At 44.8% G+C, this 14,835-nt stretch overlaps 1 protein-coding gene across 5 annotated transcripts in view; it reads right to left on the bottom strand.

Annotated features, from left to right (window-relative positions):
- EVC (EvC ciliary complex subunit 1) overlaps positions 1-14,835 on the bottom strand; it is an 81,743-nt gene that overhangs the window by 19,003 nt on the left and 47,905 nt on the right. For all 5 annotated transcript variants that reach the window (XM_082389990.1, XM_082389988.1, XM_082389989.1 and 2 more), the window contains exon 12: positions 5,960-6,172. In XM_082389990.1, coding sequence (XP_082246116.1) covers positions 5,960-6,172 — 213 coding nt within the window. The remainder of the gene's footprint in view (positions 1-5,959; positions 6,173-14,835) is intronic.

Genomic DNA, 14,835 nt, shown 5'->3' with positions numbered 1-14,835 from the left:
GGAAAAGGAACCAACTGGCAGTACATGCCTGGTACATGCTCCTATAAAAGGGGTGGGTTTAGAGGTAGGGCCGGTGGAAAAGTCAACACCTAACGCAGACACTGGAGTGCTGGGGGGAGGGAGGCACTGCAGTTTTAAAAGCACGGTCAGAGGAGGCCTCAAGGTGAAGGTGGCTTCGGGATAAAGACCTGAAGCAGGACGAGTGAGGCAGGAGCGCCCAGGGAGCTGGAGGGACACAAACATGCCGGGCAGGCTGGAGTGGGGTGAGAGGGGGAGACAGGGAGGGGGTCAGAGGGTAACCAGGTCCTGACAGGCGGGGCTGTGTAGGGCATGGTGAGGACTCTGGCTTTTCCGCTGCATGAAATGAGAAGGGGGTTTTGAGCTGAGAAATGACACGATGTGACACCCTGTCTTTTATCAAATCTAATGTGCCAGTAATTATGAGATGCAGTTATTTGGGGTACCACACAAAGAGAAAAATCACTGATAATTAAATTAAGATGCATCTCAATTTCAGAGGTGTTAAAATGGTATTAAAATCTGCATCTTAAAAATGAGTGGTATATGATATGCTCCCTCTGGAGCAGTGACTGGCCAAGATGGCAGAATAGGAAGACCCTGAGCTCACCTCCTCCCATGGCACATCAAAATTACTATTTACAGAGCAACTATCGATGAGAAAGACCTGAAGACTAGCAGAAAAAAATCTACAACTAGAGGTATAAAGAAGGGACCACAAGGAGATGGGTAGGAGGGGCAGAGTCATGGTTAAGTCAAGTCCCATAATTCCAGGTGGGTGACCCACAAACAGGAGAATAATTCCAACTGCAGTGGTTCTCCCCAAGGAGTAAGGGGTCTGAGGCCCATCAGGCTCCCAAGCCCAGGGGTCCTGCACTGGGAAGATGAACCCCCAGAACATTTGGCTTTGAAGGCCAGTGGGGCTTATATTTTCGGGAGAGCCAAAGGACCATGGGAAATAGAGAGCCATCCTTAAAGGGTACACACAAAATCTCACAAGGTCCAGGACCCAGGGCAGAAGTAGTAATTTGAAAGAAGGCTGGGTCAGACCCACCTGCTGATCTTGGAGAGCCTCCCAGAGAGGCAGGAGGCAACTGGTGCTCCCCCTGGGGGCAGAGATGCTGGCAGCAGCCATTTTGGGGAGCTCATTCTACCACAAGGACACTGGTGCTGGTAAGCGCCCTTTCGGAATCCTCCCTCTGGTTCATTAGCGCAGGGATCCAGCCCACCCACCAGCCTGTTGGCACCCGTACTGGGACACCTCAAGCCAAGCAGCTAACCAGGCAGGGACACAGCCCTACCCACCAGTAGGCCAACTGCCTTAGGACCCCTGAGAGCCTCCAGCTGGCCCAGGACCCTACCGTGCCCACCAGTGGTCCAACACCAACTCTAGAACCCCCAGGGCCCTGCAGCCAGAGGCCCCAGGACCTGGCTCTGCCCACCAGTGGGCCAGCACTAGCCCCAAGACCAGCCTTACCTTCCAGTGGTCTTAGTAATATTTTTTTGGATATGTCTCCTCAGGCAAGGGAAACAAAAGCAAAAATAAACAAACGGGACTAAATCAAACTAAAAAGATTTTGCACAGTGAAGGAAACTATCAACAAAACGGAAAGGCTGTCTATTGAATGGGAGAAGATATTTGCAAATGATATATCCTGTAAGGGGTTAATATCCAAAATATACAAAGAACTCATACAACTCAACATCAAAAAACCAAACAACCCACTTAAAAATTGACCAGAGGATCTGAATAGACGTTTTTCCAAAGAAGACATACAGATGGCCAACAGGCACATGAAAAGATGCTCAACATCACCAATCGTCAGGGAAATGCAAATCAAAACCACAATAACGTATCATCTTATGTCTGTCAGAATGCTATTATCAAAAAGACAACAAATGAGTTTTGACGAGGATGTGAAGAAAAGGGAACCCTTATATACTGTTGGCGAGAATGTAAATTGGTGCAGCCAATATGGAAGACAGTATGGAAATTCCTCAAAATATTGAAAACAGAACTACCATATAAGGCAGCAATCCCACTCCTGGGTGTTTATTTGAAGAAAATTAAAATACTAATTAGAAAAGATATCCACACCTCTATGTTCATTGCAGCATTATTTACAATAGTCAAGATATGGGAGCAAACTCGTGCCCATTGATAGATGAATGGATAAAGAAGATGTGGTATATACAATGGAATACTACCCAGCCATAAAAAAGAATGAAATCTTGCCATTTGCGACAATATGGACAGACCTAGAGGCTATTATGCTAAGTGAAGTAAGTCAGACAGAGAAACACAAATACTGTATGATTTCACTTCTATGTGGATTTTTAAAAACAAAACAAATGAACAAACGTAACAAAAGAGAGAGTCACAGACACAGAGAACAAACAGGTGCTTGCCAGAGGGGAGGGGGTAGGGGGGAGGAGAGAAATAGGTGAGGGAGGTTAAGAGATACAAACTTCAGTTACAAAATAAATGAGTCAGGGGTATGAAATGTGGGTAATACAGTCAATAATTATTTGATATCTTTGTATGGTGACGTGTCGTATCTAGACATATCATGGTGATAATTTTGAAATGTACAGACATATTGAATCACTGTGTTGTGTAACAGGAACTAACGTAGTGTTGTAGGTCATTTATACTTCAAAAACAAACAAAAAACAAACAAACCCATAGAAAAAGAGATCAGATTTGTGGTTACCGGAGGAGGAGGAGGAGGAATGGGATAAAAATAGTCAAAAGGTATAAACTTCCACTTGTAAGATAAATAAGTACCAGGGATGTAATGTACAACATGGCAAGTATAATGAACACTGCTCTATGTTCTGTATGAAAATTGTTAAGAGAGTAAATCCTCACATCACAAGGAAAATCATCACAAGGAAAAAATATTCTTTTCTATTTCTTTGAATTTGTATCTATATGAGATGATGGGTGTCCACTAAACCTACTGTGGTCAACATTTCATGATGTATGTAAGTCCAATCATTATGCTTTATACCTCAAACTTATACAGTGCTGTAATGTCAATTACATCTCGGTAAAAATGGAAGAGAAAAAAATTTTTTTTAATAAAATGGAAGAGAAAAAAAATTTTTAAGTGAAAGTATCACTCTGGCTGAGGGTTGAGAATAGACCACAAGGGGCCGTGGGTTCAGGGAGACCAGAGGGCTTGCTCTCAGCAGACTGGGAGAAGCCCACAAACCTGCATTAGAACAGATCACATTTTGAGAACCACCATTCTACAATCTGTTCCAGTTGTGTGACTGACAAACTCCACAATATTTAACAACTTCTCTGAGTAACAGGATATGAAATCACCAAGGCCTTTTGGATAGAAAATAAGTGGAAAATGCATTTCATAGTCTGGGTGTGTGTTAGATTTTCCATGAATAGTTTTGTTGGCCTTTTCTTCTCATGACTAAATATTCATCTTGACCACAGAAAGTTCATCTCATTTTTATCATCAACAAGGAAATATGGAAAGTGGGAGAGAATATGGATCTCTAAATATCTTGTGGTAATTTAAGGCAATTAAACAATCAATCAGTAAATTAATTTTGACATCCAAACTTTGAGAAAACAGACTTGGGTCATACTTATTTAATCAGTTGATGAGGTCATTAACTTCTGCTTGCTTCTTGCATGCAGAACTCCTCTTGAAATACTTCTGCACAAGCAAAGGAATACTCACACGCATGCATATGCTCACAAAGTAAATAAATAAAAAATAAAAACCAGAAGCTATGCATTGTCTGATATCTGCTTAAAGTAACTTAAGACTCATAACTAGAGGTTTTTAGATGAATCATGGCTGTTTGCCTAATAATTTATCAGAAATGAAGTTCTAGATTTTTTCAATGTCAGTCATTAAGCAATTAAACAGATACTGCGTGAAGGGTCTTAACCTGCATTATCTCGCAGCAACCCTGTTGGGTATTTTGATCCCTATTTTTCACATGAAAGCTGAGGCTCAGAGAAATTTAGCAAGCTGTGCAAAAGCAGAGTTGTGGGAAATCAGCTGACTGGCAAGAGTCACCCAGCCCATTCACGGGGTTGCCCTGGTTCAAACCCAGGCATTCAGCTTCCAAGATTAGAAGCCTGTCTTCAAACCACAACTGTCTCTAAAAGGCCTGATTCCCATTTGGGAACCGAGATCAGAGGCACATCAGACTTATCTGGTGATCTTTCCAAACCGCTGAGGCCCAGGTTTCTCCCCTCCTTCCCCGGAGATGGTAAATTATATGGTCTGGGGCCCAGGATTGGTATGAATCAGAGGAATTCAGCTTCATTTACCCTTGGTGACCCTGTGATAATTTCCAAAGCTGCATTATTGTTGCTGGAAATGCAGCAAAGTTTTCCTGAGCATTTGCTATATCCCAGCTACTGGGCTTTGATTAAGGAAGTGAAATATGAAAAGCAGAGCTGCTGTCCTCCAGGAGCCTACAGCCATATCAAGGAGACTGCAAGTCACCAGTGACAAGATGACACAATGCAGCTGATGGCGGATTGCAATTAATTAGAAGGAGGTCTAATAAGTTGGACAGGCAGGAAACTAGGCCCTATGCTTGTCCCAGGCTGGAATTGGCCCTATGTTTGCATGATGCTTCCCTTTATTTATTGGTACTTTGTACAGCGCCCGTTAGCTGCTTTAGAAAACCTCTATTGGATGCATCAGCTGAGGGCTCTTTTGTAACTAACTGAACACTCAATGTAAAAAGACAGGGTGTTTCTCATAACAAGCACCTTGGGGTAGGCAGTCCAGGGCTGGGACAGTCCGCCTTTCTGTCCCACCCTCCTGAATCCTGCCTCTAAGTCAAAGGAAGGCCAGCATACCTCCAGTCCTCCTGTACCTGCTCTGGGCAGGAAGAACAGGGAACACTGAAGAGGAGGATGTCTCCTGGCAACACTTGGCCTTTGCATTAGGGAACAGAAGCCTTGTGCAGGTACCATACCTTCTCTCATAGGCTAGAACGGCATCACGCGGCCGCTTCTAGATGCTGGGATATTGAGCATGTTAGTTTTACAGCCTCTAGCATGCAGGAAAGCAAGAGAGAAAGGAAATGTGGGCGTTTTCATTTAGAAATTTGACAGGTCTTAATTCTTTAAAAATAAAATTGAGGTATATTAGTTTACATAGCTATTGTAACACATGGCCACAAACGCTGTGGCTTCACATGACACAAATTTAGTATCTTACAGTTCTGGAGGTCAGAAGTCTGAAATGAAAGGAACAGGGCTGTGTTCCTTCTGGAGACTCTGGGGGGAGTCGGCTCCGTGCCTTTTGCAGCTTCTCGAGGCCGCTCGCATTCCTCGGCTGATGCACGCATCACTCTAGCCTCTGCTTAGGTCATCACATCTCCTCTGACTCTGACCCTCCTCCTTCCCTTTTAAAAGGACCCTTGTGATCACACTGGGCCACTCAGATAATCCAGAATAATCTTCACATCCCCAGATCCTTAATTTGATTGCACGCAAGGTCCCTTTGCCCTGTTAGGTAACATATTCACAGGTTCTGGGGGTTAGGATGTGGGGACATTATTCTGTCTACCACATATATACATGGTTTTAATAATGAAATCAACTTTCACTGAAAAACAGGAGTCCCGTGTGTGCAGCTCCCCCCCCCCACCCGTCCACTCCCTTGAAGAACCGCTCTCTGTCGTTTATTTCTATTATTCTAAAGAAGGCTTTGCTGCCCTTCTTGTTGGATTAACCGAAGGCATCATCTACTGACTTCCTATCCTGGGAGAGGATGGCTCTTGCTCTCTTCTCCCCCTCTTCCCATTGTGAAAGGTTGGCAACCAGAATCTTGGCAAAGCATCTAGCATAGGCACTAGGGGATGCTCAGTGAAGGAAATCCCTCGTTATTCTTCAGAAGTTTAAAAAAAAGGCAGACTCCAGACCCAGTTGTACAAAATGGTGCACCTGCTTTTCTTGCTCCAGGAGATCTTGGAAGAGTTTCCACTGCTGACTCCGGAACCGATCCAACTTCTCCAGCTGCTGGGCCGCGTTCTCCTGGGCCTCCTGCCTCAGGTATTCACACTCTGCCTGGGAGAGGTCAGTCACACAGGGGAGCGTCTGGAGGAACAGGACGTCCACAAACTTCTGGAACGTTTCCACGGTGCTGCGATACAGCTCCTGAAGCCGAAAGCCACACGACGGAGCTACATGTCAGGCTCTCACCCAGGGCAGGGCCAAGGGTTTCACGCAGGACACAGAGGAAATCCAGCGAAGGGAGCTCTCAAATCACACACAGGCGCGTGCATGCACACACATGCACACAAACACACTCAGTCTTGGGAAACGCCCACTGCCTTCCAGCCCTCTCACCCTCACCCAGTCAAGTGCCAGACCTGCGCTTCTGACCCAATGAGCCCTTAATCACTGGCGTTTCCTCTAAACCTCCATCCAGATTATTTTCATGACCCTTCACTGGTCTCCCTGCCTCCCTCCACCCTCCACACTTAGGCGAGTTATTTGCACAAGCATAGATCTTTCAATTCCAGCTCAAATAACCTGCAAGACCTCTCTTCTCATCGCAATCAGAGCTGCCTAGCAGGGCTTCAGGGGCTGCCTCATTTCTCACCATTTTGTTACCTTCATCCCACCTCCCCCACTCCATTCTCTTTCTAAAAATCTTTTTAATTGTGAAAAACAAAAACCTGTAGATAATAATATATTAAACATCTCTGAATCCACCACTCAGTTTTCCTTTTTGGTTTCAGACTAAAAACACTAAACCTTACAGGTTAAGTTGGAATCCTTTAAGTTCGCTCTGCAATTCTTTTCCCCTCCCTCCCAGCGTCCTCAGAGATAGCCATCCCCATGAACTCAGCATCTGTCTCCAATTTAGATTTCTATACTTTCACTATATATGATGCCCATAAATGTGGCTTTTGGTGTGTGTGTTACTTCACATAAATGGCATCTCGTTGCATGTTTCATTATATGGATGCTTTTTAAAGCCTCTCCCCTTCTCCCCACCTCCAGGCACTTTCACATCTGAAATGGACTCCTCTTCACCTTGCAAAACCCCTGCAAAATAATCCCTTCTCTGTGAAGCCTTGCCTGGGCCACTCAGACTAACATGGACATTTCTCACCCTGGGCTCCTGCAGCTCTTTGGTTAGCCCCACCAGGGCATCAAAACTACAGTTTATCTGTCATCCCTCCTGGACCACAATTGCCCAAGAGCAGAGGCTGCATCATACTCAGATCTGCACCCACGTCTCACACCCTCCTAGACTAATCACCTCACTGCAGTTTCTGAATGCATCACACACCAACATGATGCAGAATGCCCATTTCCCCTTCTCCATCTAGGAACTCCCCTCACATGTTCCAAACTCAATTTGAGGTCTCCTCTTCTGGGAAGGCCTCCTGACCACAGGGTTGTTTTTTGTATTTTTTTTTAACATCTTTATCAGAGTATAATTGCTTTACAATGGTGTGTTAGTTTCTGCTTTATAACAAAGTGAATCAGCTATACATATACATATATCCTCATATCTCCTCCTTCTTGTGTCTCCCTCCCACCCGTCCTATCCCACCCCTCTAGGTGGTCACAAAGCACGGAGCTGATCTCCCAGTGCTATGCGGCTGCTTCCCACTAGCTATCTATTTTATATTTGGTAGTATATATAAGTCCATGCCACTCTCTCACTTCGTCCCAGCTTACCCTTCCCCCTCCCCATGTCCTCAAGTCCATTCTCTACATCTGCATCTTTATTCCTGTCCTGCCCCTAGGTTCTTCAGAAACTTTTTTTTTTTTTAGATTCCATATATATGCCGACCACAGGGTTTTTTACGAATAAAGTCTTATTACTTTAGCATCTATAGGGCCTAGAAGAGCACCTGGCAAATATCAGGTAATAATATTATAATTGTTAATAATTTTGAATTCTTACCATGTGCCAGAGAGTGTCATAAACACTTTTCTTGTATAATCTCATTCATCCTAACAGTCCAATGAAGATGTTCTATTATAATTACCATTATTTTACAGGTGAGGAAACTAAGACCCAGAGAAGATAAGTAACTGGACATTTGCAGAGGGTGGGTCCTGGCTGTTGGACTATTGGACTCATGCTCTTAACCTGTATGCTACAAGGATAATTGGTTCTTTTTGGAAAAAAAAATTCTCAGCACCTCCTCTGGTGTACCGAAGTCATACTTGGTGTGCTCAATGAATATAAGTTAAATTTAACTCAAATCAGTGTTAATGAAACCCAATGAATGCCATGTTTTAAAAAGTTCATGGCCAAGCTGAACTTTGTTTGTGATAAAGCGACCGTGACAGGGGCACAAGGGACCCACACCTTTTAAAAAGATTTAGAGATCCTACTTCTGAGAGTGGCCAACCAGGTAATTTGAACCAATTTCTCCCACTGAAGATGAAATTTTTTAAAAAGCTGGACAAAATGTTTATTAAATCATCATAAAAGTCCGAAAGAGCTAACAAGGTAGTGAAGAGTGTGGTGCCCAAGGTCGGGAGAAGATGCAGTCAGAGAAGTGTGCCCGGCCCTGGGGCTGTGTTTACATAAGGGGTTTAGGTCAATCCAGGGGAGGTGGCTGCACAGCTGACGGACCTCTGACAGCCTCAAGCAGTCGGGGGGACAGAAGGTGGAGTTCACAGCTTGTATGGGTTGGGGCCTCGTAAAGCATTCCACACTTAGGGCTGGAACCCAAAAAGCAGCACCAGAGATACATGATTGAAATGGAAGGAAACCAGATCTGACTGGTTTAAACAGATGGCAACCTGGAGTCTGGTCATGTGGGTGACCCAGCATATTTCAAGTCCAGACCTTGAATTAACGTGACTCTGGATCATTAGAGGCCCAGTCATCGGGCAGAAGCAAAGGAAAATCCTCTCTGGGGGAGGAGGGCATCACTGCATGCTTGAAAATATTCTTACCAATATATGTACAAATCTGAGACGAGGCATATGAGAAAAAATAAACAGGTACACAAGGAGATAAGAATATGACCAAAGACCTACACAAACAACAGACATGAAAAACAAACCCACAGGTAGTCCAGAGAGTGTAATTAGAAGACGAGGACTTTATAGGATTGATGCTTACCATGCTCATGACGTTAAAAGCCACTCTTAAACCTTAAAGCAAAGAGCTAGAAATTATAAAAAGTAACGCTACTTACTTTTAAAAAAAAGTCAGAACTTCTAGAATTGACGAACGCTGTTCAATAATATGAACCCAATGTATAGGTTTCATTGCAGTTTAGATGCAGCTGGAGAGAGAATTAGTACTGGAAGAAAGATCAGGAGAAAATCCAGAAAAAAGTAAAGAGAGACTAAGGGATGGAAAATACAGAGGAGAAGATAAAGGCTAAAAGATACAGTGAGAAAGTCCAAAATTTAATTGGAGTCCCCGAAGGAAAGAAGAGAGAGTCCAGGCAGAAGTCATATTTGAAGTGATAATGGCTGAGGAATCTCTCAAAACTGATGAAAGAAATTTACAGATGAGGAAGCTGAGGTTTTATCTGTACATGTAAAAGAGAGGTTAAGTAAATCGCATCAGTTCACACACAGGGCCCTGGTGGTCAGGCTCCTGCACCCATGATCTAACCATGATGCTCTTAGGTAATTTTTTTTAACAAAGAATGGATGAGAGTGTAAGCAGCACCTAATAAACACAGGGTCACTTTTTGTGACATTGATAGTAGATAAAGAGCTTCCCTGGTGGCGCAGTGGTTAAGAATCTGCCTGCCAATGAGGGGGACACGAGTTCGATCCCTGGCCCCAGAGGATCCCGCATACCGCAGAGCAACTAAGCCTGTGTGCTATAAATACTGAGCCTGCGCTCTAGAGCCCGCGTGCCACAACTACTGAAGCCTGCGCACCTAGAGCCCGTGCTCCGCAGCAAGAGAAGCCACCACAATGAGAAGCCCGCGCACCACAACGAAGAGTAGCCCTGCTCACCGCAACTAGAGAAAGCCCGCGCACAGCAATGAAGACCCAACACAGCCAAAAACAAAAACAAATAAATTTTTTTAAAAAGTAGATAAAATAGTTTTTAAGAAAAAAAGCTCTCCTAGAGAGAAAGGGGATCAGCTCAGAGCACCAAAAGGTTTAATTCACCAGAAAGATGTAAAGGTTCTAAATTTGTATGCACTTAATGGCATTACCCAAATCAATGCAATTTGTCACATTAACAAAATAAAGCTGAAAAGCATCATGACGATTATGTGAATAAATGAAGAAAAAAGTACTTCACAAAATTTAATTTCCATGCAGAAGAAACACTCTTAGCAAAATAGGAAATGGAAGGAAACTTCCTCAATCTGAAAAAAAAAAAAAAAAACTATAGCAAACATTATACCTGAGGGTAGAAACTACAAAGGTCCTGCTTTTATTTAAATGGAATCATATAGCATGTTAGGTTTGCGTATCTCAACTTTATATGTCCTTGTGACATTCCTCTGTGTTGTCGTGTGTAGCTAGTAGTTCATTCTTCCTCACTGGTCTGTAGTATTTCACTGTATAAATACACCACCATTTATCCATTCTACTGTTGAGGGACATTTGTGTGGCTTCTTATTTTAGACTATTACACATTCTGCTGACGTGAACTTTCTTGTGGATGCTGTTTGATACACATGTGCTCCTGTTTCTCTTGGGCACATGCCAAGGAGCGGAATTGTTGGGCTGTGTGTATGTGTAGCTTCAGTCCATATCCTCCATAACTAATAGCCACCAATTTGATTAGCATTTTGAATTTATAGATCAATTTGGTGAGGATGAACATCTTTACAATATCACATCTTCCAATCCAGAAACATGGTGTATCTTTACATTTATTTAGGTCTTATTAATTTTTCTTAATATTGTTTTGTGAGCAGGGAGTGGATTGGGATTGGGAGGAGGTGTGAGGGGGCTTCAGAGGTCCTGGTCATGATGTCTTTCTTGATCTAGATGGGGGTTACAGAGATGTATTTTTAACAGTCATTTGTTAATCCATAAGGTTATGTGTTATCCATTTATTTGTGTCTATTACATTTCGCAATAAAAATGGTTTAATAATATGGGAGTGATTTACATTTTCTTCCAGCCTCTGGAAATCCCAATTTTCTGCTAGGAGACAGATTTTAAAAATTGATTCTCCTATATTGTAATCTATCCTTCGATAGCAGCAGTTGGGGATACTAAGACACACCTTTTTCTTTTTTGTTCATGATTGTCAAACTGCAAAAATACACTGTTTGCAAATTCAAGAAAGGTGAACTTTGTAAAAGCTACATAGTCCATTAGTCGAGGCTCTTTCTAATAAAAAATGTGCTGGATTCTGTCTGCTCCCTGGACAGAGACACATCTGCATCATCACACGTGCTCTGATAGGCCATAAAACACATGGCTTCCCACTTAACGTTGACACGTTTTGTTTGGGAGATGCTGATTTATTCTGTGCCTGAGATAGAACAGGAATTAATCTGTGTTCTTCTCTCTCAGTGCGTGTGAGGGGTCGGACAGCAGGGGGACGCTGGTCAGGGGAGAGGCTGGCCCTGGGCCTCAGCCCTGCACTTTTCCTCAAATAGAAGCACACAGAACCCAAGCTAGGGCGGCATTTCACCCTGACTCGTCCTTCACTCGGGTTTCCGCCTCTGCAGCCTGACCCAGAGGATCCAGTGTCCTCTCCAGGCTTCTTGCAGAGAAAGGACTGGGGCAGGGGAAGGGCACATATTCTGAAACCTTTGAAAAGGAGTCTCAGTTTTCATCCCTGCAAAAGGGATAAGACGCAAGCTACATCTGTAAAGACAGCATCTGCCTTGAGGGCTGATTGTCAGGATTAGATACAGCACACAGCACAGAGCAAATGCTTCATAAACGCTGGCTATTATCATTCCAGAGAGGTTGGGAAAAGTTAGCATGTGGCTCTCAATAAATGTTACCTGTTGCTATTTTTATTCCAGGAACAGAGCATTTTGGAGAAAAGGCAGTTTGTGTTTCCATTTGCTTGCAGGGTGGGGAGGAGAGAGGGAAGGGAAGGGGGCGTTCCCAGCAGAGGTGGGCAGGTGCCCTTGGGAGAAAGCCAGGTGGACCAGTGGGCGGGAGCACGGGATGTGTGGAAGCAGAGGAGCAGCAGGGAGCTCAATGCCACGCGGAGGAGTCAAGACCTGGCAGCCCGCACCCGTGAAGGAGCTCACACAAGGCGCGGACGTGGCCAGGTCTGAAGGTGTACTGATGAGGGTGAGTGCTGACTGTGTGAATAAAACATGTACTTCCAGGATCCCATGGACACGGCCCGGCTCCCTGTGAGTTTCCGGTTCATCACAGGAACCAGAAATGTTCCCCTGCAGGGACCACACCCTGACAGTTTTGAAGATGCGCAGTTAACTGCTTCAGAGTGAGGTGTGCACAGGATCCTGGGACAGAGCAGTGCTGAGAGCACAGGTGAAATTGGGTCTCTTAAAAACGGGAAGGGGAAGCTGGGACGAAGTGAGAGAGTGGCATGGACCAGTATATACACTACCAAATGCAAAATAGATAGCTCGTGGGAATCAGCCACATAGCACAGGGAGATCAGCTCGGTGCTTTGTGACCACCTAGAGGGGTGGGATAGGGAGGGTGGGAGGGAGACGCCAAGAGGGAAGGGATATGGGGATATAGGTATATGTATAGCTGATTCACTTTGTTATACAGCAGAAACTAACACAACATTGTAAAGCAATTATACTCCAATAAAGATGTTAAAAAAACCCACAAAACTGGAAGTAGGTTGGATCAAGGGTCAGGAGCCTGGGAACCCACCTGCACTGGGTCACTTGCCAGCAGTGTGACCAGGGGCGACTCTCTTCCTCTCTGGGGCTTCACCCAACAGAGGAGGAAAATGATACCTGCTTCCTGAGGACATGAGACACAGGAGACATGTGCATGGATGGGCACAGTGGCTCCAGCTCTTCCTCTCCCCCAGAGCCATGCCCTTTGCCACATAACCTTGCATGCCCTCCCACAGGGAGTGGGAAGTGCCTCCCCAACCCTTTAACTCTGGGTCAGTCATGTGACTTGCGTTGGTCAATAGAATGAGGTGGAGGTGAAATGGGCTAGTTTGGAGGCTAGACCCCTGTCATCGCTATGAGGAGAACATTCCCAGGCCAGCCCACTAGTCCAAGGAGAGTAGAGACAGTTGTGTGTGTGGCCAAGTTGTGTTAGTCACGCCTAGATCAGCCAACCACCAGCTGATGCACAGACCCTGGGGATAAATCACTGTCATTTTCAGCAACAGGGTTTTGAGGTATCTTGTTGCACAGCTTTACTGTGGTCATAATTATGTGATACCACACCAGACAGAAGGGGCCCTAAAGGTGAAAGCTCTGGTGTAAAGGTGTCATATCCTCACAGCCTTCACGGGTTCATCCTGCAAATGTCTCTTGAGCACCTACTGCAGGAAGGCTCTGTGCCAGGGCCACTGGGTGAACAAAGCTGATGTGGACCCTGACTTTAGAGAACGCACCCCCAGTGAGGGGGCAGACATCGCACAGGAACTCACAATATCCTATGGCAAGTGTGATGGCAGGGAGGCTGGGAGCCCTAGGGACAGACCAGGGAATCTAACAGATCTGAGGAGGAGTCGGAGAAGGGCTCCCCGAAGAAGTGATATGTAAGCTGAGACAAGATGAGAACAAGCCAAACTGAGGGGATGGAGGGAATGGTATTTCAGGTAGCAGAAGAGCACATGCAAAGGCACTGTGGCAGGAGGGACTGGGGCACCTCTGGGGAGCTGAGGGATGTCTGACATTGGCTGGAAGCAGGGAGCAAGGGACATGCCTCCAGACAAGTGGTGAGTGGGCTGTGTCACATGAGCCTTGTGGGTTAGGTCAGGGGGCTTATGGGCCAGGTTGGGTGGGTCTCATGGACCAGACTAGGTTGGCCTTTGGGCCAAGTCAGATGGGTCTCATGGGTCAGGCCATGTGAGCACTTCATGGACCAGGCTGGGTGGTCACCATGGCCAGGTTAAGGATGTTGGACTTTATCCTGAGAGCTATGGGTGGCATTCTGGGGTATTAAGTGGGTTCTTCCATATGATCAATCTACAAAGAAGGCAGCTAAGAATTCCTACATCAGAGAGGTTAAATGATATGGACCAGGCCACATAGCTGGTACACAGCTGAATCAGGCCCACACCTGGCCTGATTCCTGGGTGACTCTTCTCTCCTTTGCAGTTTTGCACCTCTTTGCAGGGAGGTGAGCTGATTGTGAAAACTACTAAAAGGAGGGAGAGGTATAATCAGGTAGCATGTGGTACCCTGAGGGCACTGGCAAGTTTTACTTCTGTACATAAAGAAAACATAAATTAATTACTCTACTAGTCTTGTTAAAATAAAACAAAAAGCCATGTTCCCGTAGCTTGCTACAGTAAAGTAGACATAAGCATGACAGTCTATCTTTCTCAGACTTGTCATACTTAGTGATGATTTATTACACTTTTAACCTTGATAAAGGACCATGGAATTGACTCACCCTCTATAGCACCCAGGGAAATCCTCTTTCCAGTGACAGGAGCCGTATGGTGCCTACACTGGTCAATTTCCTTCTCAAGATCTACGTCCAATAGAACACTGCCCCCAAATCATTGTTTTGGTACTTCTCCCAAACCTAGTTTCTTCTACTCTTTGGAAACTTACTGTTTCCCACCTGTGGTAGGCAAAATAATGGCTCCCCAAGATGTCCATGTTCTAATCCCTGAAACCTTTGAATGTGCTACACAGTCAGAGATTTTTGTGGATGTGATTAAAGGGCTAAGTGAAAACCAAGGATCCTGAGATGAGATTATCCCGGGTTATCTA

This window comes from Balaenoptera borealis (genome assembly GCF_965194805.1).
Source record: "Balaenoptera borealis genome assembly, chromosome: 4".
NCBI classification, from domain to species: Eukaryota; Metazoa; Chordata; class Mammalia; order Artiodactyla; family Balaenopteridae; genus Balaenoptera; species Balaenoptera borealis.
Note: the sequence above shows the minus strand (reverse complement) of the source record. Positions and strands in the feature narration are given on the sequence as shown.